This window comes from Hippocampus comes, unplaced genomic scaffold, assembly GCF_001891065.2.
Source record: "Hippocampus comes isolate QL1 unplaced genomic scaffold, H_comes_QL1_v1.1 scaffold1, whole genome shotgun sequence".
NCBI classification, from domain to species: domain Eukaryota; kingdom Metazoa; phylum Chordata; class Actinopteri; order Syngnathiformes; family Syngnathidae; genus Hippocampus; species Hippocampus comes.
The window spans coordinates 3659977-3687307 of NW_017805010.1; the positions used below are offsets into that span (position 1 = coordinate 3659977).

Sequence of the window (27331 nt, forward strand, 5' to 3'; positions counted from 1 at the left end):
GACTATCTCAAATGACTGCGGGGCGAAGGGCGAGGTACACCCCAGACCAGTCACCAGCCTATCACAGGGCACACAGAGACAAACAACCACTCAGGTTCACACCTTTGGGCAATCAGGCGTCAATCTTCCCAAAAAGTTTCTAGTGTTGAGAATTGCTGTCAGGGCGCTTTCTGGCAAATCCAAGTAGAAGTCATAATAGATGCACACTCTGTCCATAACATCAGGCACACCTAATCTGAGGATTGTATTGAGATCCAATAAAACAAATATATCCACATTTTACTTGGAGTCAATTCTGCAGAGAGAGAATGTCACTGATGTTCTTTGTCAATGTTTGAAACATGATTCTTTAACCATGAGGGGAATGTACTTTTATGAGTGAGTTTGTCCTATTTAAGATTGGCCAAAAATGAAATTGCCCCCCTGACCTCGACCAACTGCAGGCGCTCTCTCGATATCCCAGCGGCAGTAAACTTGCCGAAGCTCGGTTCGTGCAAAGTGAAGCAGGTGTCCCAACACTTCGGCAGTAACAGGTGACAGTTTGAAAACATAAGATAACTTCACTTTACCTGCGAGATGTCATCGCAGTCTCTCCGAGTTTTCAGGAGTCTACAAACGTTGCTCTTGTCCCCGCGCAAGATTGTCTCTAAAGCAGCGGACAGTTTCAGCGAGCTCCGGCTATTTGGCTAACCGTCTCGTCAAGTTACACACAATACCAGTGTGGACCGTATGTTCCGGCTCTGACCTTCAGAACAAACTCTTAGCACCTGCGTGCTTGTAGAATGAGTACTGTACTCAACTTAAGCTAACGTTATTTCTAAAGCACTTAAAAAAGAAACTGCGGATTAAATAAATTACTTTGCATTCTAACGGTTGAACATTCAATATTAAAAGCACTACAAAAATGCTGCACTTATTTCTTATGTGTACTGTGGCCATCTGCACGAAACACTCATCATGACTACTGGAGTGAAACTTCCTGCTCTGACCTCCAAAACAAGAGCGCGGTTAATGTACTGCACACTGCACACATCTTAAATGTAGCATAGAAAAAACAAATAAAAGCGATACTTGTACAACGAGCAAAACAAATAGGAAAGGGACAGCCAAATCCATCGTAATTTTTAATTGAAACATCATTTGATGTCATCATGAGATGATGAATTTCGGGTGCTCGTTCACTTTAAAGTGGGGAGCTGTAAAATGGGTTAAACGGAGAAAAACAGGACTTACTAGGTTTTAGAGCAGATGCTATAAGGTGAAAATTGATGAATTGGTGAATTGATTTGGATGGGGATTCAATATGTTTAATATTATTACACATTAATATTCATTTATTTATCTCTATTTTTTACAGTCCTGAGGTTTTACTTGTTTTTAGTTCTCGCAGCCAGTAACCAGTATGGCTATGGTTGCACACCTCAGCCCTAAATTATCTTTGACTCATACCGTGCTGTATCCCTCGCTAACCTGCTAACCAATTTAAACATTCAAGTTCATAGCCGAACTTAAATCAATTAGAAATTATAAAATCAATTTGATGCTTCTTATGAGTCTTGAGTGATAGAGTCTTTCTGCAGTATGGCTTACAAATAGTGGTCGGTTGCAAGCCGCTTAATCAGGGGTGTCAAATGTACTTTTTGTCCTGGCCCACATCGTAGTTGTGGTTTCCAAAGGATTATTTTATGAGTGTCAACCCAAATAAATGTTTGATCATTGTATATTACGTATGGCTGGTGTCGGGCGCAATCCTTGTACCTCCAAAATCATCACTTTTCAGGAGACCCCAATATTCAGCCATTTGCATACCCTTGACAACGAGCTCAAGCCATTTTCAACATATTACGATAGAATTGTTATTTTATAAAACAATGTAAAGAGAACACTTCCATGCGGACTGAACGATAGTATAGAATTGTGAAAAATTTGCTATTTATTAAATTGTGACATAGGAGGTTTGGGCAAGACGCCAGCAATATACTCATCAAAGTGATGAAGAACTAGTTTTGGAATCAGTTTTGTTCAAATATTATTACATTTATTTTAAAAGAGGGAATAGTAAAAAAAATATTTATATATACAATATCTCAACATTTTTAAAGTAAAGACAATTGCAATTTTAGTATTTTAGCCAATTTTGTATTTTTGCCAAAAATAGTTGATACAAATAATTTGCTTTCGTAGATCACAATAAAATGATGTGGCAGGCAGGAATTGGCCCCCGGGCCTTGAGTTTGGCACCATGTGCTCCAAACTTTACTGTATTTTATCCAATGGCCAACCAGTTGACTGTTCAAACTGTAAACGGACAATGAAGCAAATACAGTATTCCGCACTACCATTTTGAATTCTCCTCTTGTAGCCTGTTGACCGTTAAACCAATAAGGACATGTAAATTAATTTTGCTCTCTGCTGTCAAAATGTCAATTGGTTTCAAGAGAAAAGATGCTGCTTGCACCTCTCTGTTCTGGAGGATGGCGCGTGCGTACACGGGCGGCATTGACGTCAACAGGCCTATCACTCCAGATTAATCTACTGGGGGATGGACAGGCTTATGCAATTGTCTGCGAGCCCAAAGGCATCACAACTATGGATTTATTTGCCCCCCCGCAGCTTGACCCCGTGTCCAGCCACAACCCACACACACACACACACACACACACACACACACACACACACACACACACACACACACACACACACACACAAGCGCTGACAGAACGGAGAGATGGAACATCTCTTCTCCTTGGAATTTTTCCTCAGCCCAATGCAATGTGCTCCGGGCTGAAATGATCCGCTCCGACTGAGTATTTATTGTTTACGTCTGGCGAGCAGTTAAAAATGATGCTGGCACACAATGGGATGACTTTACTGTCTGATCGATATGTGATGGAAATGGATGTGGAAGGAGAATAGCGCGAGCTGCGTATTTGCTCTCTAACACTAAATGTGATGGATGCAAAGTCATCAACCTTGCGTCCGGGGATTCAAATCCATATCGCAGGTCTCATGTTCGTTTCAAGAGGATGTGTTGCACCTGCGTAGGCAAATATTGCACAAGATAATGGTGCATGTGTGTGTGTGTGTGTGTGTGTGTTTGATGATAATCTACTTGAAGAATCCAGCCATTGAAACAGCTGACAGTCTGTGGTGAATCGAGTTCCTTATCTTCACTTTTAAGCTCACATTCAATCTATTTCCCTTTTTGTTGACATTCCCGTTTTCTAAAGGTTTCAGAGCAGAAACTTTGTAAATAATCAAAAACACTGCCTGGATAACGAAACTAATACCTGCAATTTGAAAGAAATGTTCACCCGAGGACAGTACACAAAAAACTTTGTTAGTCACAAAAATAAATACAATGTACAAAAGAAAAAAAAACACATTACAAATGGACAGTTGCCAAGTGGTTTTATAAGTTGCATGCTTTTTCAAAAAGGTCAGTTTGGAAAAATTTCAGGATCATTTTAAGGTAAAATTATTAACCTGAACAGAAACGTGTGTCCCAAATGACTAACGGGTTGGCTTATGAGCATTCAAGGCTAAGTTGATTTAGCAACCTGTTCCTTAATTGTGGGAGCTAACACTACAATCGCCAAAGACAGAGGTGTCAAACTCAAGGCCCGGGGGCCAGATCCGGCCCGCAACCTCATTTTAGTGGCCCGCTGAAAGAAAATCAAGTGTGTCAACTTGCATGATCCTTGCCAAAAAAATGTACCGACATGTCAACTTGTCATCTGTAATAAATTACGTTGAGATTTTGCAAAAATTTTGTTACCCTTACAAGTAATAATGCGATAATGCGATATAATAAAATAAAGCAGGCAAATCTTTAACCTACACTGGCACGTGACCTCCGTCACCGGAAATTGTTAGCGCTCAGCAGTCTGCAATTGCAGCTTGTGATCAGAGCTGTTGCGCTATATCTTTTATTGTTATCATTATTCTCATTCAGAGTTTGTTTCGTGTACAATTCACCGAGGGCACGGGCAAAGAATAGGAATCTAGAGGGCCGAGGGAAGCACTTTTAAACGGTACGTGTGAGCTATGATACTTAACAGGCTGCAAAAGTCTCATCATGGTGTGCATGTGTCTGTGCGTGCTCGTGTGCGGTAACAGGTCGATCGCAGGAGGTTGGTTGATCAAAAAGTTGATCTTCGGTCCAAAAAGTTTGGGCAGCCCTGCTCTAAATTGTCCCTAGGTGTGATTGTGAGCACAAATGGTTGTTTGTCTATGTGTGCCCTGCGATTGGCTGGCGACCAGTTCAGCGTGTAGCCAGCCTGCTGCCCAAAGACAGCTGGGATAGGCTCCAGCACCCCCCGCGACCCTTGTGACGATAAAGCGGATCGAAATGTGGATGATGGATTGAACAATGACAAGAACAAAGTCCATTTTGGTTGACATTTTATTTCATGATGGTAGGAACACAAGACAAAGGTCATAAAGTTAGTCATGTTCAGGTCATACCACTTTTACTTGGTGCACTGCCCTTTGACGAGGTTGGTGATCAGACAGTAGTTTACATCCACTTTGAGATATAAATAAGAAACAGAAGAGAGGAACTCATCATTCCTCCAACATTTTTTCTTTTTTATTTTCCTATGACTATCTGTCATTATTATTACTATTATACGGGAATGGGGCTTATCAATTGGCTAAAATAAGGACGACGCTTAGAGTCAAGGTGACTGGTGGCTTTAAAGGCAATTCCAAGTTGGCATTAAATCATGTGGCTTTATTGTTTGGAGTCACATACAAATATCCATATATTCTTAAGTGTCGCCATCTGAATTGGTCAAATCCAAAGAACAGCATGGCTAAAAAAAAAAAAAAAAAAAAAAAAAAAAAGATATGAAGAGAGCGAATGCTGGAATTGAAATGCGTCTTGATACACCAGAAGAGAGTTTCCTGATTTCACCTGATATTATGCATGACAGTTATATAATAGCTTTCGTGACATCCCTCCCCCGTGTACATTTATCAAAGTGTGGTAGAAGAGACATGGCTCCAGTGTATATTCCGAAAAAAAAAAAAATTAAAAATAAACATAAACCTCCACAGATAACACATTTTGCTCAATTTACACTTAAAACGGGTGGGCTGTACATAAAAATGGATGCCAGATCTTTTCTGAGTGGAAACATTGTCAAGAATGTAAACGAACAAGAGCGTTTGCTACTCAACCACCAAACAGGTCTGTATGATTTTGTTCTAGAATATATATTGCCAAAGATCTCATATCAAAAGAAGATTTCAGTCATCACAGCTTATTGTAGTTCAGCAACTCCTCATTGCATCACTGACTGTTGACGAACCCATGCGCTACGACAGTATGTGAGTTAGTTAACAAGGAATCATCATTGATTTGTGGCTGTTATGGCTTCAACAAGGGTCACAGTCTCTGTCAACAGCCCCATCCGATTCTTCCAGGAATGTGGAAGAGAAAAAAACGTAAATCAAGTCTTTTGTTGTTTGCTGACTGTTAACCAGGCAGGATAACGTCCCAAGATAATCGTCTCTTTTTCCTTGCATTGCTCCTTTTATCATCATTTTTTTTCTCGTGCGCCATTCAAGGTTCCTGTGCAACTCCCAGGAAAAGCTTTGGAAAGATACAGGAAGTGAGCCAATACTTTTGTTATTGTCATGAAAAAAAAAAAAACAGATTTTTTTTTTTTTTTTGCGTGTTAAGGACAGAAAAATCAACACTGCATACATACATCCATGCATTAATAGTGGTCAATATGAGTGATCATTTGTTGACAAAAAAAAAAAAATGCATCGTTCTCTCTGAGGAGAACCAACCTTACACATTCACAGTCTCTGGTATTATTTATAAACTATTTATTTATATGATGTTATTTCATGTCGTGATGGTGTTAGAGTCAGATGGGCTTCTGATCCGGCAAAAGATCAATTTAATTTGAAATTCATACATTTTTGGTGCTGTGAGCTGAAGATGGGAGTGAATGGCTGAATGTATTTATTTATTGTACTTTGTCACTGTAGCAGCTTGACTGATCTCAAAGAGACTCATTTGGGAAATGCAATGAGCTGGTAGGTGGTGAGGGAATGTGGTACTATATGATATGGATGCACATGGAATATATATTATTGAATGTAAAAATAATGTTCGGGGGAAACGAAAGTGGCAGATATGGCACCATGACAAGGCTTTAAGTAAAAATCAACACCAGAGTTCAAGTAATGAGCAAAATCAATAAGTAACCGTTTCTTGTTAACTTGGCGACAGATTTAACAGCAAAACGATTCCACAGGAAAAAAAAATGTGTTATATTGATTAAAAAAAAGGCAATGGACGTGAATGGAGGTGCAGAAGAAAAAAAAATATGAAAAAAAAATCTTCCCATATAAAAACCGATGAAAAGTTTACAAAAATAGAAAATAATTACAGCAGGAGACATGGGTGCTATGGAGGGAGTGGAAAGGGTGGGGAGGATTTCTTGAGTATTGACTGATTTGTTTCCTCATTTCTCTCAGTGTTTATTTTTATTTTTATTTTCTTTCGTGCCTGGCTGCTTATTTGGCCGCCGGACAGTGTAATATTTGGGGGCTGTTCAAGGCGTCCTCCACCAGGTGGAGCTCCACGCCGTCCACCACCACGTCCTTGATGCAGCCCACAAAGCCCGTGCTGTAGGCCTTGGGCAGCCGACGGGCCACGGCCACTTCTTCCAGACCGCCTGAGGGCAACAGCAGACAAGATGACAGGTCAGCCGTTGGAAATAGCAAACAAAAGATGTGATTAGTCTCTCTGTCAATACAAAAATAATAGCGGTGGTAATGTAACTGAGCACAAATAGTTTCACAGTCGAGTAAATTTGGGGTGTTTCATTTACAGATGTCTGCTGTTTGATTTTTCAAAGCAGGCTTGTTACTTCATTAAATCTGCGGTTGACTACACAACATGAAGAAAAACATAATGAGAGAAAGGTAAAAAGTCGACCCCTGTTGATATCTTAATCTTCCAGGAATGTGACGATACCACAAAATCAGAGAAGGAAGATATTCCAAATCCTTTTTTTGGTTGTCGTTCATAAAAATGATTCCTGGTAATTGTCTTTTGCCAGGCCAAACACTAGCAGCTTCTAGCATTCAAAAATTGTCAGTCAGTTGTTATCATAATTTTATGTATTTTTTTTTTTTTATAGTATGTTTGGTTCTGCTGATGCGCAGGGGCAACTAGAGGGTGGGTCTAACGGGTCGGTGGCCCCGGGCATTCATCAGCATCCCATTTGTGTGTTTACGATCATGTAGAAGGCTGGCATTAGGGGCCATCCATTTGGGAACACTCCCATCTACCACAACCATACAATGAGGGTTAAGGTTTCAAAGTCGGGGTTTAAACTAAGGTCATGGGTTAAAATTAAGGTTTCAAAGTAGGGTTAAGGTTACAAAGTATGTTTTAAACTATCGTTATGGTTTCAAATTTGGGTTTTAAACTACAGTTCGGGGTTTCAAACTAGGGTGAGTGTTTCAATGAAGGGTTTTAAACTTGTTATTTGGTTTCAAAGTCGGGTTTTAGCTTCTGGTAAGGCTTTCAAAGGAGGGTTTAGTGGCCAAGTGACGCCTCCGCTGCCTTGTGTGAATCTAATTGAATTAGAATTTAAATGGGTTCAGAAATGTTGCTGTATTTAAAAGAGTGCAAACAATGGTGATCGTAGGAGTTGCCTTTCGGAGGTGGAGGAACTTCAGGCAGTTGAAAGGATTCAGAAGTGACGTGACATTAGCAATCTTTCCGCTCCACATTGAAGTTTATCGTTTCTTTTGGATTTCAAATTAATTGTGCACAGCGTTGAAGGCCCTTTTAAAGCTCCGGCCCTTTGTTTTGATGTACCGGTACTTTAACATACTTTTTAATCTTCGAGGCATCTCCTCTTGGCTGACGTATGCACTAACTACTGTGTTCATCATGAACTCATTTGGCTCCACGAGAGAGTGACATTCCACGTGGATGACATTTTCGAAAGAACTCTCGTATGATGCTATGCACCGCAAACTACAACCACGAACGTGTGCAGTGTCAATCAAGCGGGACCATTATTATTATTATCTTTGGAGGGGCAGAATTTAAGATTTTGATATCTAAATTGCAAGGTAGCCCTCTGAGGACAGTCATAATGTGTTTTAATCTCAGCGTGAACAGAATGAAAGAGTTCTTCTCTCATATGAAATGAGCACTTTTGTAATTCAACGCAATTGATTCAGTCCATTGTGCTTTCTATTTTCGCACCTTTTCAATTTAAATCGAATTCTAAATGATTTCTTCTATCCTTTGAGGAGACGCAGTGACCCAGTGGGCGTTTTGACGCCTCCTATTCTCCTCCAATGTTTGATGGCAAGTTACGTATTTGCGTCAGCACAGTCAAATTCGTCTTCTTTCTCGACGCACCAGCAAATTTTTAATGCGAATATTCATCCGGGCTTGTACATTCTCCTCATCGCTGATATCCCGCACTTATCGGCTGGACTCAAGAGTTCACTTTCCCATCAAAAGCTCTTTTACCCCTTCTGTCGCGCCCATTTTAATCGGATTGTGCACCTTAGAAATCGGGGATCGACAGGCCTAATTTCACGCGCGTTACCGTCGAATTAATGACGGGTGGTGAAAAGGGGATTTAAAAAGAAGAGCCCTTGACGGAAGGATTGGAGGATTATGTATTCTTGCTGCGGGGCTCAGTTCTCTCAACTGACTTCATGTCGTTACCTGAATGCAACGACACACCTCCATTGTCGCGACCAAGCCGCAAGATTTGGTTTCAGTCGGTCCACAAAATTATAATGCTTTTCTACTGTGGAAAAAAAACGCAAATAGTTGACTAAAACCATTCCACTTTTTGGTACGCTGTGTGCTGTTGTGCTTTCAATTGCACCAATTCTACACTGTTAAAAAAATAAACAAAAAGCTGAGTGAACTCAAAATTTCCTTGCAACAAACTGATAAAATTTAAAGTTAGCAAGTCAACTAAATATTTTACGTTTTACTCATGTGATAAATTGGCTTTCCCACATTTCCAACAGAGAAAAAAGAGTTTACAGAACTAACTCTCCTTTGAATTGTCCAACAACTTCCAGATGTAAGGAAAAACAACTCAGCTTTGTTGTGCTAACTAAAATGGTTGCCGTAATTGTTGAAGGGTCCCTTCAAAGCAGGGCTGTCACCTTTGTATAATGCTTGATTTGCGTTTAAGCCTTTCATGCACCCTGCAACCTGATAACATGATAAGCTGTGCATTGTAGTAAGCGCTGTCCCTGAAAGGGTTAAATGGACCACCCGGGAAAAAAAAATGTTGGGTCTTGGTCAGCTGGAGCAAAGCGCCCCCATGATGGAAGCCGTTTTGTCGACATCGTCAAGAGCGGATGATCTATTTCTCCATTTCTCTATCCAAGTGCGGCCACCTACCCAACCAAAGTGCTCCGTCTGTGTCCAGCTGAGTTGCCGCCAAAGGCGATGATCCCGTCACTGCCGCCTCATTGCCGACTTGTAGCGATCCATCTCGTAGCGCTCTGTGGAAAGACGGCGCTGTTGTTCAGAAGCATGCGCGTCATACTCAATAGCTGTAAAATGTTCTTTTGATTTAATCTGAAGCATCATGACTCCACCGCTCCACCGGCAGCACACTGAGCACCCCCCATAAACGCCTTTGCCAAGCAGCGTTCTAAATGGGCCCGCCTAGCAGCTAACAGATGCCGCAAGAGTCGCGCTCATACAAGGTGGCCCCCGTACTAAGCGGTTGCACACACTCAAGAATTGTGACGACGGGGATAATTTGAACCCACTAAAGTGTCATTCCGACAGAGGGGGCCTCATTAAAACGGCAAGCAACACAGATTGCAGCACTATAACTACACATGCTGTGATTTACTCCGCCGTCAACATCCAAATTATGTCGTGTGGCTCTTGGCGTGCCAAGGATGAGACGTGAGACCGATCCTTGGCTTGGCATGGATGTTGAACCATCAATTATTACTGCTTTCTTACACAATGGAAGCAAATGTAATTATCCGCCGCACTTCGGTTCACAGCCGTGCTGAAAGCTTATGTCCAGCAGGCCGCAGGTGATAAATGGGTCACGCTCCAATTTCAAGCAGCGTAATTTGTTTCTAATGACAGAATCCTTTAATGTGATCGATGCACGCTCGATGCCACGCTTCCTTTTTTTTTTTGTTAAAGCCTCGGACTAAATGAGCTGCGTTTTTTTGGACAACATCCACAAACGAACATTTTAAATAATCGTCGAAGTAAGTTTAAACGCATTGAATCGAAACGTTGCGAATTAACGACGAGCGCGGCAGCTTGTTACGCTAATTTTTCTCTTTAATTTTGATGTTGCCACCCTTTTTTTTAATGTTTATTGAACATGGCGTAAACCTGTTGTGGATTGTTTTTAGCGCTTTTGGCCCTGACGTTCGTTGGAGGAGAGTATGGGCACTTGTTTTACGCCATGACGGGCGGCATGTTTGCGACCGCGCTGTTTTTGTTGATCGGGGGCTCTGTCGGATTGTCTGGGAAGGTACGACTGCGAGGAGTCACAAGAATGTATTCCCGGGGAGAAATCAAGAGGGATACGAGTCAACGTCCCAAAAAGTAAAGTGAAGCGAAAGAGTTGACTAAATGGGACAGGAGAACCTAAACAATCTTTCGGTGTGGTTTCGAACTGCTTGCTTCTGGAAAACTACAGTTGCTGGTTTACTTTCAACCAGCTCGTTGCAAACATGTTTAACTGTGCTGTGATCATGACATGCGACGGTCAATGAATACTTTAGTCTTGCTCCTCTCTCAGCTTAATGAATACTTCGGTGTTGCTCCTCTCTCATCGACTAACAGCTTCAAATCACATGCGCAACAAGAGGGAATACAACGCGGCACCTCCTGTACACAAAGTGGCAAATGCAAACGGGGCCGCTGTGTATTTTGTTCGGAGATTATTCCTAACGGCATATAATTTGATGTTTTGTCGACGCGCAGCTTTTGTTACAGCCGCAGCTGTCGTGAAAGCGATGTCAATCAAAGTTTCATTTGAATTTTAAAACCTCGTCAACATACATACAAAGCGCATCCACAGGAAGCGGCGATGTCAAGCAACATCCAATTCGGAGCTAACCTGATGAATTTAAATGCAATCTATACGTAACATTGACAATCTAAACATTACTATTTTCACGACTGAACCCCCTGAAGGCACACCGTTTTAATCTCGTTGAATTACTGTAGGGAGTATATTGTGCTTTGCTGATGGGATACATGATCTACCCATACTGTTTCATTACATTTGAATCACAACAAGATTGTAATTTATTGTTGCGCCGTGTTACATTTGATCGTGCTGAGAAAATCTGAACGCCGTGGCTGAGGTGATGTCTGTGCTCTCTGCATGGATGCTCTGTCCTACTCATATAGATTCTTCTTCCTCTTCTTCTAACAAGATGCATGACAGAAAAAGCTGTTTTAAATACGTACAAACTATGTGCAGATGTGGAACACTTCATACATTTCATTGTTGTTCATACATTTGGTGTGACTATGAGCACGAATGGTTGTTTGTCTATGTGTGTTCTGCGATTGGCTGGACATCACTTCAGGGTGTCCCCAGCCTACTGCCCGAAGACAGCTGGGACAGGCTCCGGCACATCCGAGACCCTCGTGAGGATAAGCGGCACAGATAATGGATGAACGGGTGAATAATAAATTTCTTAATGCATGTACAAAAGATCCACGACACAAACCCGTCAGAAAAGCGTTTGAAGCAAACGACAAAATAACCACAAACTGTATTTTTTTCTATCTGTGCAAAGGGCTCTCTTGCATGAAAATTACCATTGAAGGACGACACAAAACTGCTGCTTAAGAAACCAACACTAAGTGCAAGAACTCATTTTTGTACATTTTTCACAAAAATCAACTCTGTTAAAATTGGAATTTTATTGAAATCCTGCTTATCATTCCAAATCCACAAAAAATAAAAAATAAAATAAAAAATAAGCCGACTCATGTTTTAGTGCAGTATAAGACCCACATTGTAAGTGCAACTAAAACATGCCTGTCATCTAGTAATGATTGGGTTAAACTACATTGTCTGAAGTCGACACCTGAATATTTGCAGTTTAGCACCAGCCAATTTGCATATTCCCAGATTTTTTTTCCTTTTTTCATATTTGCGATACTGTATTTCCCAGGTTTCACTGGATTTTTTTTTTTTTTTAAATTCCCATTCACGCCGTTTTTCATGGAAAACGTGAGATGATTTTTCCATTTTTATCCCATCTGTAATATACATAATATGCTAGTGCTACGGGAAAATGAACAATATTCTTCTGGAAAACTGGATTACCCAAAGGGGAACGCACACAACCCACTCAGAGGGTATAAAAAGCTTCCAAGTTTGCCCCGCTTCAACTAATTTGTGGTAATCTGATTAATTGCAAATGTAATTTAGATCTTAATTCCCCAAAGTGTGGCATCAGCTGTCATGCTAGGAGCGTGATCGTCAAGATACATTTGTGTGTGTTGGGATTCGGCTTCGTGCGGTTTTTATGACATTATTATTTAATTTTCCCATGTGGAGCCTAAGTGCTGCTGCATGTTCTTCCTTCCCCCACATTCATTAATGCATCCACGGAATTTCATCTGCGAGGCGCATCGCACTCAAGCATGACCAGGCGTGGAAATAACCTTAATCTGAGACTAATCTGTCAACTCAGAGCATCAGAGGATTGATGCGAGGGATGGCAGCGACAGGAATAGAATACGGATGAAGTGTAATCCCATCAAAGTGAAAAAAAAAAAAAAAAAAAGCCTTCCCTCGCTGACACGGCACCACTCACCTGCTCGCCTTGATGCGTATCCAGCGGTTGGTGTCGACGCGCACCGAGGAGCGCAGCACCACCGGCTTGGAGCCCAGGTCATACATCATCTGAACGCGGCCGTCCACGATGGCCAAGGCGATGTAGTCGGAACGCTCCACGCCCTTCCCGCTCCACAGCACGAGGCCCTGAGTCGCCTCCGTGCGGATGCGGAGCTCGAATTTGTTCACCAGCAGAGCCTTTTCACTGGGGGCAGAACGGCGGAGAGGTGAGGTGACATGTGGATGTCCTTCAGTCAACTGAAAAGAGTTCAAATAGTTGACCGAGGGGAGTCTGTGAAACAAGGGAGCTCTATATTAAACTGTCTTATCATCATGAAGATGACACATGGTGCAGGATATTATTGATTACGAGGATGGACAATTGGTTGAAAGTTGCAAAAGTAAATTGAGATGGTACAATTGGGAATTGCACACACAGTGTGTCCTTTTTGAAACATTCCTTCCGAAAATAGGCGGAGCCTCAGCAATGCGTATTAAGAGGAGGAATTTGGGGGGGATTGACACCAGAAGGTTAAGTGGACTTGCATTGCATTCAAATTGAGTTAGACTGCAATGTCAAGCAATGCATCGCCACGTATCACAATCGAAGGAGAATATTTATTTCACTTTTAACACTCATGTAACAATTACCGTGTTAAAATGTTACTTAATACGTTACCTGCACAGTTAATATAAGTTGGCAGAGACAGTTTATTCTTAGATGCATGATTTCTATTGGGGGGCGGGGGGGGGGGTTTCGATATTAAGTCAAGGTTGCCCAATGTCCTGGAATTGATTGATCCTGACATTTTAAGTTCTAATTTATTAACATCAAAAAGTGTTGCTCGGGGATCGTGAAAAGAATCAAAATGAACGGGGATCCTCTTCAGTAGAGCACAGTGGTTCTTAACCTTGTTCGAGGTACCCAACCCAACCAGTTCACATGCACATTCACCGAACCCTTCAATTGTGAAAAATAAAAATCGGATTTTTTTACAAACTCAAGACATTAAAAAACTCATTTCTTAAAAACGGAAAAAAAGTAAATTAAATTTCAAGACATTAGTTTTTTTTTTTTTTTTTTTAAATTGTATGGCAGAGGCTTCGTCGAACCCCTCAGACCGATTCGCCAAACCCCTAGGGTTCGATTGAACCGAGGTTAAGAACCACTGGTATAACACAATAATAAAATATAAATATGCAGTAAGTTGACAATGGCAGAGGACTTGGAAAAGTATGTCAACACACTATTGCTAAATTGTATCCAGTATACAGTGAGGCTCTGTGTTCTCATACTGAACTCGTTTACCCGCTTTGCTTCATTTGAGGGCCAGAGTTCACTGACCTTGTCCCCGAGAGCTTTGCGTCCATCTCTTTGCTCCAATTTCACACCACTTTAATCCGAGCATTTCTTGGTGCACCTTGAATTTTTGTCACATTCAAGAGACAAGAGCTTTCCGCCAAAAAATTAGGACCATGCAATCATCCAAAATGACGCCTTTGGAAGATGAAGATTCAAGATTCAGGGGCAACTAAGCATGACTAATTCATTCTACAAACTCCATCACAAGGCTTTCATCCAGGTTGTGTATTATTGACGTGAGGGCAATCGGAATGCAGACAGTGTTTCAGTATAGAGGGGGGCGCTGTATGTCGACCGAGCGGGTGTTGTTCACAACCTCTCTTCTTGTGTCTGCTGATGTGTCTTCAGGTGGCATGTTTGATCTTCTGCCTGCTCACACCCTGGGAGGGTGAAGATAAGATGCTATCCCAAAGAGGCATTGCACGGAACGGCCAAACGTGCACTCACAATCGCCATACGGGTATGTTTAAAAAAAAAAAAAAAAAAGGCCAGCCAGTTCTTTATGTTTTCCCGGTGGAGTGTCAACGGGAATGCACCCTCCCCCCCACCCCATGGAAAAATCCGACCTACCATATGCTGGCATGACTGTTCGTAAGGTACAATTTTGTGTGCGTGCCATCAATCAGCATCTGTGCAATTGTTCGCACATCTGGCACAAAGCTCTAATCCACCTTCCTCAAAGGGTATTTTAACACAAAGACAAGGTGAGGACAACAAACAACCAGTGGCACATAGATGGAAAAAAAAACAACAATAGCAAAGAGCTGGGTACAAAAGATTAGACGAGACAGACAACATGGCACGGGAGTCAGCGTGGAAAAAAAAAGAGGCTCACGGAAGTGATTTTTTTTTTTTCTTATGTACAAGAATGAAAGAGGTACACTATGAAGAGCAACGAGACAAGAGTTGGCAGAACAGCAAAAATGTGGTTCACCTCAGCAGAACAAAATGACTTTAAAAAAAGTGTTTCATTTTATATTTCTTATCTTCTGTTGACAAACGCAAAGTTTTTATTTCCTTTTTGTTCTTTAATTCCTATTTCTCCATTGAAAGAAAAAGTCCTGGATGTAAAAGTCATTCATTATCTGAATCTGCTGAGGTTACCAGAAACACCAACAAAAAAGGAAAGTATCGTATTTTTTTTTCTCCCCATACAGGGGGAAAAAAATACAACCCAAAACAAATAAAGCTCAACGAATCCTCTTCTGGCAAACCCTCAAAGAGCTCACAGGGACCAATAAATCTCCATCCGAGCAGCTTGTCAGTGATAAGTTCAAGGTTATTAAGCGAGCTGAATATATCATGAATAAAACAACGGCGCGCACGCGGGGTTTGGAAATCTCATATACGCCGCTGACTTCCGCGACCGGTACTGTGTCGTTGCCTCTGTTTTTATAAATGGTTGGATTTTATCTACTTTGAACACGTGTTCAAATTCTGTTAACAGTGTGTTCCGCAACGGCCCGCTCCTGCCAGTGTAACTCTAGGTGGCAGCAGAGTGTAAAATACAAAAGCGAAAGGCCCCAACGGGAGCGCCTCGGAGGCTGCGGATCCAGTTCTGTGCTGCCATCAGAGCCTTGAATTTGGATGAAATCAAAAAATGTCAAGAGGTTCAGTGTGACTCGTTCTTGTAACTCTGTTGCGATAATTAAAACGACGCCGCATCCGCGGAAGGAGCTTTAGCCTGTTGGGCGGAAGGTGAGGGTTTGTCTCAGAAGAAGAAGAAGAAGTAGGGGGATGAGGAATAAGAGCCCGCATGTCTTAAAGGTCTGAGAGACTCACCTCTGGTCAGACGGGTTCTCCACAGACTCGGGACTTTGGGAAAAGGGGGGGGGGGGAGAAAGTCAAGGGCATGCAACGTAAGCGGAGAGGCCAAAAAAGGACGGAGGGAAGGAGGGGTTGGTGTGACCCAAAGCTGAAACAAGCTAATGGTCCTTCACTCCAATATCCAGCATGGTGGCTGTCACTATCACCTGTCGTGATCAGAAGTGTGCGACGAGGGATAGGCGTGTTCAAATGATGGATCGATTGTTGAGCAAACACATTTTGTTTGACCACATTTGATTTCTATTATTTGCAACAGAAGCGTGATGTTGTGTCATCGCAGGTCTGAAGTTGCCCTTGTAAATAAATGCCGTCAAAGGAAAAGTGCACTGGAATGCCGCTCGAAGACATATTTCCTGTTCCTTAACTCAGGACGGCTGAAACACTGCAATTTGAATGTGAGGTCACACAAAAAAAGACCCCCGCAGTTAATATCAATCCAATCCAGCTATTTTCTTTGTTGCTTATCCTGTTCCAAGGAAATCAGTATTTCGCGATGTCTTCTCTGCATGAACCGTTTCAGTGAATCTTTATCGGAAACAATTATCCGAGACTGCCCCAAAAAAAAAAAAAAAAGATACATACAGTTGATTGTTATTACTGCTGGCGGTCAAATTGTCGATTCCCAACAAAACAAATTCTTGCTTATTACCTTCGTCAGTCATGTGACGCTAATGCTAGAAAAAGACACCGGATAAAAGCAACGGTTGGTGTAAATACGATGTGCATTAAAAGACCAGATTGCTGGAAAGGAAATGGAGTGAAGTGGATTGCCAAATAGAGCAGGCGGTCACCGGATTCAATTGGACTCCAATTCGAGTGTATTCATATCGTGATACACTCTTTATTCGCGAGAACCAATGTGATGCAATTACTTTATTTCATTACAGTTGATTTGCGCGATCGAATACAAAACACCGTTTGTTCACGGTCTTTAAGGTCTCTTTGTTTGGCTTTGAATGGGTCTTTTTAACAATTAAGAGTGTCTAAGTGGTGAAATATAATTACCTCTTGGAAATGGAGTTTATTGTAGGAAAACAAGCTGTTATGTACCACAACCATTGCTAACAATATTTGTTTTCTCGATTCGACAATCGAGACATTCACTTGAATGTGCATCCCTTTGTGCCTCCGTCACACTACAACCATAAAAAGAGGCACTCCAGGGCACCACTGTTGTATCAAGGTTGCTAATGTGCCCCCCCTCCCCAAAAAAAAACAAGCATCTTTTAAAGGGCAACATCAAGATAACGTGTATTCATTTTCAGCGTCTGCACCTCGCACCGAGACCTTATTCAGCTACTTTCCCGAACAACCGCTTGAGCTAAATGAGGCAAGTATGCCACTGGGTAGCATCAATTAACTAGAGCAGTGAACGAGACACACTGGTCAAAAAATGGGGTCAAGTGCCACAGCGGCGGTGGGAAATCATCGCCATATATGATTTGTCATTGAAAGAATGGGCCTTGAGCCAAATCCACCCAAGCTTTTACGGCCCGGGCAAAGCGAGCAAGAGCCATCCAAGGATGCTCCGCGTGGTAGTGCCATTAACCCGAGGTGAACGTTTTTGACTTTGCGCCCTTGCCGAGCACTCGATGGCCTTTGTGAGAAATGTATTCATTTCTGGTTCAAAATCAAATCAAGCCGAATTGATCCGTGCACCTGCAGAGCGCTGTGCCCGAGCTGCGCTTACTTAGACTCAAATTCATTGTGGCGCTTTAACTAAATGTGACATCCATTACACTTTTGACAGTCTGGCTCCGAGGAGCCGTTATTCTCCCCCCGCCCCCCCCACCTCTGTTAAGTGAGATTGATGCCTTTGGATACACACTGGAAGGGCTCTCAACTGGGGGTCCATGGGAGGGGGGCATGTTTATGATTAACATGATGCTGGCTCTATCTATGGTGGCCTGTAATGTAATTAATTAATTCCTTATAACAGATATTTGGAAAATAAACACAGAGGACAAAGATTGGAAATCTGATCCGAATCCAGTAAGCTTTTCCAGGCTACTTACCAAGCTAATGATCAGGAATAATAAACTGTCCAAGCGCCAGAAACTAGGTCAGTATATCTTCCTCTTGCTGTTTTTCAAGGGAGGGAGGCGGTCGGGGAGGTCTCCTTCATGTTCCACATTCCACTTAATACCATTTAATGCATAAATGCATGGCGGTTCATTTTGTATACTCACCGTGCATAAAATATCGCACATTTTCAATACAGCAATTCAATTTGGCAATGCTTATCATGCGCACATTCATGCTTGTCGTTGCACTGGGGGAGGGCCGAGGGGAACTGAAAGGGTCAAATGACATTGCAAATGGTGGTGACAATAACAAAATCTGTCAAACTGAAACAAAATGGAGTTGAATTGAAAGAATAAGGGGGACATGTACAGTCGGGATGGCTATTGTAGGCATGTAGATGAGAATATGACTGGAAACGGGATGTTTTTAGTGTTTTTCAGTTATGTTAATTATCCCAAAAAATGGACCATTTGTTGCTGTTAGTTGGGCTCGATCTGAAGCTGGGCAATTTCTCAATAGACGTATCCTCTACTTACTCTGGGATCTCATTGGTCAGTTGGCTTTGGTGGAAAAGGAAAGACAGTGAGGGACATTTTGTGTGAGAAGTGACACACAAAGACAAAAAGACGTCAAGGCTAACACTGGACAAAGCAAGCAACACACAAAAAACAGACAGTGGTCCGGGAGCACCTTATGCAACATTGCTTGTTATTTGGGGCTTCGTGTTGACAAATATATGGAGCCGTTTATTTTCTCTCTGTTCAGAGACTGTTTCTAATCATCCCCGTGGCAAACTTCATGCTGGAGAAGTACAATTGTCAAACCAGCATCCTAGAGGGAGACAACCTTTTGTTTTCTTCTTGTGTCGTGTCTCCTCCGCGACGCTCTTCGACATTGATGCCATCAGCTTGATGTCTTTTGTAGAATGTCAGATATTGCAAGTCTTATGCAAAAAGACGACATGGTTTACTCAGGGCAACACTTTGATTGTTGAACGTCTCGGTACTTACGGGAAATTGTGTTAAAAGAAGGCCTATTAGCTTGCTGCTAGTCCCCCTGAAGCGTGTGAGCTAATGATATCATCAAGCTTGTCATCGCGGCTTAGTGAGGGCGCGACGAGACAGATCGTATGAGGGTTTATTTGGTTAATTCGGCAATTAGGATGGAATTGTAGTATTAGGCTAAATAGATGGGGACATGATCTCGTCCTCTTCCTTACCTCCTGGTGACGGCGTTGTGGTATTCGATGAACGTCCGCCCGTCAAAGGCAATGGCCTCAGTCTCAGTCCCGGCAGACTTCTCATAAATGGCTGTGAAGGAAGGGGCAGGATGGGACACCGGGGGATTGTTGAGTGGATGAGCTCACACCAATCAATAAGAGGGAAGGTTCAGTCATCAGAGCCGACACGGGAGTGCTGGTGCATATTTAATTAACGTCAAAAGGACAGACGGCCACGTGCGCAAGGTTAATGGCAGAGGCGGGGAATGTTTTCGGAAGATACATCGAGCCAGGGGTTCATTTAAATCTGCCAAGCAGACACGATAAAAGGTACAGCGAGTCACATGTTGCAGAAGTGCCAGATGATTCACTTAATAATTTCCCTGAGTGCTACTTTAGTATAAGATCAAAGAACAATAATACTGGCTGGTAAGGATTAACTACATGTAATATTGCTTTATTATGACCCGCTTTTGCAAAATTCTACACACTGAAATGGATTAGAGCGCCAAACATTTCAATGGACTTTTGCTCTTCATTAAACCCGATGATCTGAGCTCAATTCCACAAGTCATTCAGCTTGCGCTCGTGAGAATTTAAAAGTGTACAAAATGTTAAGCCCTAGATTTCAACAATTCATTTTTTGCACATTAAGTCAATGTTTTTTTTTTTTTTTACTTTGACAAGCATCATAAAAAAAGAAAAAAATATGGCAGACATGCTTGCACCAAAACAGTACAATAATAAAAATAATACAGTGGTACCTCTACTTACGAACATCTCTTCAGACGGAATTTTCAAGTTATGAAACGCCTCAACAGGAAAATATTGCCTCTTGTTGCGAAAGAAATTTCAAGATACGAAAGGTAAAAACACAGGATGAGCTGCTACTCGCAGCTCCGTTTTTCCTGAACGCAACATACTTATAGCTGCTCTGCCATTGGCTATTACCTAGCATCTTCCTGGCATCCCATTGGCTAAGAGGGACCTCTGCCGAATGTGTCTATGTGTGTAGATAGACAAATAGATAGATATGTGTCGATGTCATTCACCCCTCGGGCCATGAGGCGTTCCGATAGTGTTACGTGAATGTGAATCACCCAGAAAAAGTGTTCACCAGTCGGGCGATCGCTCCCAATGCTGATGTTTGCCTGGGACATTTTCGAAGGATTGTTAACATCCTTGGATCAGTTCTTTACAAAACGCCAGGCAAAAACCACTTCTGAGAGAGAACATGAACAAAAAAGGGCAAAAAACGATGAGGACACAGTTAAAAGTTAAAGGACCATAATTTTTATTCTTTACTCTATTCATTGTGTTTTAAATTATGCACAACTCATTTATTGTGCAATAAGCTAATTGCAATATGCATTTGTTCCATATGTTGATGCATTTTTATGCTTTAGAAAACATTTATGTCTGAATTTTGGGTGGGCTTGGAACGGATTAGGGCGTTTACATGGAAAACGCGTTTCTACTTACAAAAGGTTCTAGTTAAGAAATTTCTTCCAAAACTCTACTTAATTTCGTAAGTAGAGGTACCACTGTAAATCTACTCAAGTTACTTACTGTTCTGACAGTGTCCGCCAGAGTAGCCACTGAGGCACACGCACTCATAAGTGTCCAGCTGGGGGTTGCAGCGCCCCCCGTTGTGGCAGGGTTCTCGGGAACATGCGTGCTCCTGGAACATGGCCAGATTTTGAGAGCGCAGGGCGTTCTCTTCTCTGAGGATTGGCGTGCCCATCAAAATGATCTAGTGCAAAAACTCATGCCAGTTAGTCAAATCAGTCAATGCCAAGTCAAGACAAGATTTATCAGCCCTACATAACATCTGTATCCTGTCCGAGACGGTTTTAGACGATGAGGCACACTTCACAACGGTAGGCAAAGCCATGGAGCAAAAACAATCAATCATCTACACTTTGCTCTGGAGGAAAAGATATCATGGGCGAGTAAAACCACATACATCACCGAAGGAGAAAGACTAACATCCACAGTAATAGTGGCATCGGATATTACAACTGGTGCTCATGCATCACAAAGTGTATGTTAAACTCTACATCAAACTGAGAACTCAACACTTTTTCGACATAATTAACTTTTCTCCAGTGGCCACGAAAGACAAATGCCATACTTAGCTTGTGATTTTCTCCAAAGTGTCAGGGGGAAACTGGAGAAGAGAACTAATCACAAGTTTATGCAAACAGCAACATCCTGCTTTTGTTCTGCTGGGCTATTTATGTCATTTTACTGGAAAGCGAGAGATGGGGACGATTAAAAAAAAAATACCAGGAAGATGTTCGGGAAAGATCTAAGGCAAAACAAAAAGGGACTTCATAATACGCATTCTATTCTTAAATGCATGGCATGCTAATCCAAATGAGCAGTGCCACTTTGATCTTAGAATGTGAAAAAAATATATTAATATGACCGTGGATAAAGTGACAACTTGACAACTAATATACAACTGCTTGATATTTGTATGGGCCAAAAGAACAAGTCATTAAATAGTACAGCAGAACGTCTCCTGATCACCGGAGCCCAGAGTTCAAAGTAAACATGGTGAAGCAGCATTTAGCTGTTATGCTGCAAAAAAAATATAAATAAAAGAAGAAGCCAACAGAAGTGGAGTTAGCCCCAGTGATCTTTTTAAATTATTTTCGTGTTCTCTGTTTTGCTTCTAATGTCGTTAGCGGTAGTCTTTGTAAATGCTTGTAGGTGTTGGGTCTTTGCCGGTGTGTAGCACATTGAGCTGCCTTGTGTATAAAATGTGCAATCTAAATTAAGTTGCGTTGCCTTTACATTCGAACGGTGATGATCAACCCGTTTGTTTAGATTAAGCTTTGGGGAATAATGGAAATTACATTTATGTGTTACAGGGTCAAATATAATAATAATAATAAAGCCTTCATTGAGCGCACTGGCAAATTGTAAGTAATATTTTGACAATTTAGGTCAGCATAAATGTGAACAATGTAGAACCACTGTTTGACACTTAAAAACAACCAATGGTATACTCTTTGATAACCTGACAGATGCAGAGCACCCGATAGTTAAGTTATACCACAATATTTGCGCTTTATACTCCGATGCACCTTATATGTGTATCAATACTCCGATTTCTTGGACGGAGTATTTGAAATGTTCTGTCAAGCGCTTTGTTCCAGCTGCAGCCGTTGTGAGGGCTCGATATAAATAAAACTGCACTGTATTGTATTCCCTTTAGCGTAGTTCCATCTAGTGGATGCATAACGTAACCGCAGCCAGGGCTCTATATCAATAAATCTGTATTGTATTGTATTCCCTTTAGCATAGCTCCATCTAGTGGATGGATAATGCAACCGCAGCCACTATTGTAGCTTGTATTCTATGCGCCTTATAATGTGGTGTGCCCCACTTAAGAGAACAGTTTCAAACTAGGCCATTCATTGAAGGTGCGCCGTATACTCCGAAGCGCCTTATACTAACCCGACCCCTGCACTACACCCCTCGCGATCGACTTGGGACCAGTCCGCGAGCTACCGCTCAATCGCATTCGATGTAATGGGCACCCCTACTGTACAGTATATGCATTGCGCTAGCTCAGTCTTAAGGTAAAGAATGTGTGGAAGAAGACTTTGCCTTGCACTTTCAATTCCTATTTTCATTGTTGACCTTTCGTCAATCTGCGATCTTGGAGCTATACTTTTATTTGTTGTCATCACTTTCACAAAAAACAACAAAAAAAAAAGAAACAAAAATGGCATGAATCCTTTTGCTGCTTTTGTGAGATGTCAAAGTGTTACGTGACACTTTTCAAGACAGCAGTTCAAACTTTCGGTTTTTATTTGACTTCAGAGGCTTCAGTGCAAAAAAGGCCACAGGCTGCGTCGATGTCACAACAGTCCTTCAGGAAATAAAGACTGCCAAACATTTACCTTTTGGATCGTTCCCTTGAAGCCTTCTGTGAGTGCGGCGCTTCGTGCAAGTCGGCTATAGTCAGGAGCCCCACCAACAAAGAGAGATTCTTTCAGGTTGAGGTCCACATGGAGATTCTGATGAAAGATGAGAACAAATTGGTTTCAACGGGCAAAACAAACACAAAACCCTCCTCGCTTCAGAAAGTAATCTGTTTTTGTAGTCCTTTTGTATTCAGGACATGATGGTTTATGCAGTTGTATGCTTTGAGTCCTGTGAGCCTGAAATAAATTGCATCCTTTTAGTTGATATATATAAAAGGGGAGATTAATGTAGTGCATTTGCACATATGCCATCGTAATAAATAGATTCTTCCATTAAAATGATCCGTATTCGTTTTGGAGCCCGCGGAGGCCATAACCGCACCTTCTTACCCTCAACGCACATCAGCGCAGTTGATGTATTACAACATAATTAATTTCTATGTCTGCTGAGAGGGTGGTCAATTATCTTCTAGATGTGAGGCATTAAAAGCAAGTCCAAAAGAGAATCATCCTGAGATATAAAGACAAGAGAATTTTTTTTACAGATATGTTTTTAAAGCTTGGCACAGATCTAAGGAAAGAAAAAAAAATCAAGTTTATTCTAAGTGGGCCACTAATTGTCAGCAGAGAAAGATGGAGTTAATTGCTGGGAAAACGACAGAAGAGGCCAAATAAACAGGCTTTGTGAAGGCGAGCTGGCTTTTATTGAGGCGAGGATTTGGAGTGCAGGAGGCAGAGACGCTTGGCTAAAGCTGAGATTGTGTTGTTGCATCCAACAGAGACATATCGAGGGCTTAAGCCAAGGTGGGCTGGACCCAGATGTGAGTGTATTCGCTCTGCTTCGCCAATGTTCTCATCCACTGCGGGACAGCGACGATGCAAAGCCCCAAATTGTGTTACACAGTGACGATTCAACACGCACACACAAAAAGTACTCTAGGGATAGTATAGGACATGAATATTAAATCATTGATCAATCTTTTATCGTACAATGTTGAAATTCTTAAACTGTGACTTGATAAATGTGTTTTTTAAAATATTTTACAAGTTATAAGCAAAACAAAACATTGAACAAAAACCCATCCACCCATTTTCCAATCCGCTTATCTTCATGAGGGTCGCAGGTGTGCTGGAGCCTTTCCCGGTTTTCTTCGGAGCAGTACGTGGGCCAATCGCAGGGCACAAATAAACAACCATTCACTCTTGCAGTCACACCTAGAAACAATTTCGAGTGTTCCATTAACTTGACGTTCATATTTTTGGAAAGTAGGAGGGAACCGAAATACCTGGAGAAACCCACGCAGGCACAGGAAGAACATTCAAACTCCACACAGGAAGGGCCGGAATTGAACCCTGCACCTCTGGACTGTGAGGCGGACGTGCCGCCCATTCACCAAACAATATTTGTATATTACATTAAAACTTCCTGAGTGACTTACTCCCGAAACATTCAATAGCGAAGGAAATAAAAATATAGGGGCAGGGCCTGCTGAAACAAATTTGCGATTACTTTACTTATTTTTTAGAGAGTACTTCATCATTTTATTTAAACAAAAATGATAATCAGAGAAAATTATAAAAATACTCAACAGTACAACAAAAGCAGAGCACCATAAAATGACAGTGAACTACTAAGAATTGACCCCTCAAGAGTGTCAAATATACCTTAAAATGTAAACATTACTATTTTGAAATGATGATCCTCCATACGGTGTTAACATCATCATTACTTACACATTTGCATGATCAAAAGATGACATGACTGATTGGTGCTTTGGTACGATGGCTGCACGGCTAGTTAGTAGCGGCTATACCGCTAATGTGATGTGGGTAGGCTGTGTGAACTCTGCTAGTGTTTTTTTTTTCATGCTTTACATGTCATCATTTGGGTTTTACTTGTTCAAATGATTCAACTGTATTGCCGTGCTGTCTGTTTTTGAACAACGGCTTCATCCCACCACACAAGGAGTGATGAGGAACAAAATGGCTTCATCTTCGGAAGATAACGCTTAGCTATGGTTGCCCGCCTGCTGTGTGTTTAGCGGCACGTTCAGTCAGTGTTTACTTCTTACGATTACTTTATGATTACTTCTTCAACTTGTGAACTAAAGTAAAGCAGGAAAAGGTCCACTCAGATTGGCTGCTGTCAAGCACATTTCCACCGTGTGTTAATATACACTGGTAACTGTAAACCCTTGGCAAATGCTAAAAAAAAAACCAACATTCTTCTAAATAATAATAACAATAATACAGCTAAAATAATTTTATATGCTAAAGTTATTACATTTATAGAGGAGTAAACAAACTTTTTTGTGTTGATCAGAGGAAAAAAAAAAATTGTCAGTCCAAAGACTATGAATTGACTTATGACTGGCTTAAACATAATATAATTTATTAACTTGCTTGACATTTTGCAATATTTGAGTTATTTCCACCTCTGCAATATAACTTCAATAAATATATCAATCCATCCATTTTCTGATCCACTTTATCCTCACAAGGGTCGTGGGGCTCACCGACTCACAAACAAAATGGCAATGAAATCACTGTCTCCTTGAGGACAGCACGATTCACATGATTATTTCAATGTACGAAATCCAACAGCAAGCACTCTAATTGGATATACTGTCCACCTCTTTCTGATCTGTTGGGCTGCTAACTGAGCTATGAGACAGTAGGACATATTCTGAAGTATGTTCTGCTTTTTTTTTTTTTTTTTTTTTTTTTAAACAGAGCACCACCGCCACAGCTGCCACTGCAGAAAAAAAAAAAAAAACTTGTGTTTTTGCGACACTCAAGTTAGATATCATACAAGGAAAAAGTGTCATTTAGTTGGCTCTTGTGAGAGAGGACACACCAGGTTTGATGGAGTGTTTGTAGCCCGCTGAAGTTCACTGCGCATTTGGGCTACTGTGGGGCCGAGCGAGTGGGTGAAGGGGGACTTGTCATAGGACGGAGGACTGTTTCTGTTTACAAAACAAGCGAGAGTAGACGACAAAGGAACAACGCGGGTTTAACTCCTAAGTACCTCCACTGTCTTCATGGGTACATTTTTCACAGCTGCGAGGCCCGACGCGATATCTCCACCTACGCAGGACTAATGAAAACGTTTGTTGCCACTTAAAAACAATGGCCGGCACAATGATGGCTGCCTCTGCTTCTTTCTTTCTTCCTTCCAACCTTCACACCCCATCCGCCCCCGCAGCAGATGGAATGAGGTGAAAGCCAAAGTGTGTTTTTATAGAGCTCCTTGCCTCAGTGCGGTTTGTGTTGTGCGCACGGGCTAATGAAACGACAAGTTTTTCGACAAAGCTGACCACTGCTCTGGAGAATTATAATTTTTTTTTTTCCCCATGGCACAAAGAGAGGTGGGAGTGAGAGGACATAGTGAATGGCTGAAAATGAAACATGGGCTAAGGTGTGACTTGTCTCATTACCTTGCGTGATTTCTTATATCCAGACAGCACATCATCGAGAAAGAAATAGGGAGGAATATAGTTATTAGAAGACCGGTAAGGGTGCATAGTGAGACATGCCGAAACCTGCAGCAACATGCACACGTGAAGCGGCTTCATGCACTGAGACAGGCCAAATACATGCCCAAAGTTTGGCTTTAAAATTTAAAAATTGTATGCCGGGCGTCACCAACATAGAGCCAGAGGCACCAGGTAGCCCCCAAAGACCACATGATGAGCCAGTGGGTTTGTTTAATAATAGCTCATGGTGAGACATTGGCATTTCCTATGAATGTTGCAGAAGCGATTGTTTTTTTTTTTTTTTAATTATATGTTTACAATTTTTTTTATACGACTTGGTACTAATCAGCGGTTGGTGACATCTGTTCTCTGCATTTTGGTCTTCAGTCCACACACGGCTATTTTAGTTATGGATGAGCTAAATGAGCTAGCTAGCTTGCTAGAGGGCTAGATAGCTAGCTAGATAGATAAATAAATACATAAATAAATAAATACATAAATAAAAGTTCACTTCATGATGTCATTTATGTGAGAAGATCGTACTTGGTTTTGTTTTGATTTAGCCTTTGTCACGCCACGATCAGTTGATAAGTATACTGGACTTCTTTAAGTTGCTATAA

General features: G+C 41.6%; 2 protein-coding genes across 3 annotated transcripts in view; both read right to left on the reverse strand.

Annotated features, from left to right (window-relative positions):
* ptpn11b (protein tyrosine phosphatase non-receptor type 11b) overlaps positions 1–703 on the reverse strand; it is a 35093-nt gene extending 34390 nt beyond the window's left edge. For both annotated transcript variants that reach the window (XM_019863132.1, XM_019863131.1), the window contains exon 1: positions 570–703. In XM_019863132.1, the coding sequence (XP_019718691.1) occupies positions 570–583 (14 nt within the window). In that variant the 5' untranslated portion in view covers positions 584–703. The remainder of the gene's footprint in view (positions 1–569) is intronic.
* Positions 704–4391: 3688 nt separating this feature from the next.
* agrn (agrin) overlaps positions 4392–27331 on the reverse strand; it is a 264537-nt gene continuing 241597 nt past the window's right edge. The window contains exons 32-40 of the mRNA XM_019862967.1: positions 26673–26684; positions 23212–23328; positions 20864–21047; positions 19295–19385; positions 18612–18635; positions 16006–16038; positions 12841–13065; positions 9419–9522; positions 4392–6698 (exon numbers count right to left, since the gene is read on the reverse strand). Coding sequence (XP_019718526.1) covers positions 6538–6698; positions 9419–9522; positions 12841–13065; positions 16006–16038; positions 18612–18635; positions 19295–19385; positions 20864–21047; positions 23212–23328; positions 26673–26684 — 951 coding nt within the window. The 3' untranslated portion in view covers positions 4392–6537. The remainder of the gene's footprint in view (positions 6699–9418; positions 9523–12840; positions 13066–16005; positions 16039–18611; positions 18636–19294; positions 19386–20863; positions 21048–23211; positions 23329–26672; positions 26685–27331) is intronic.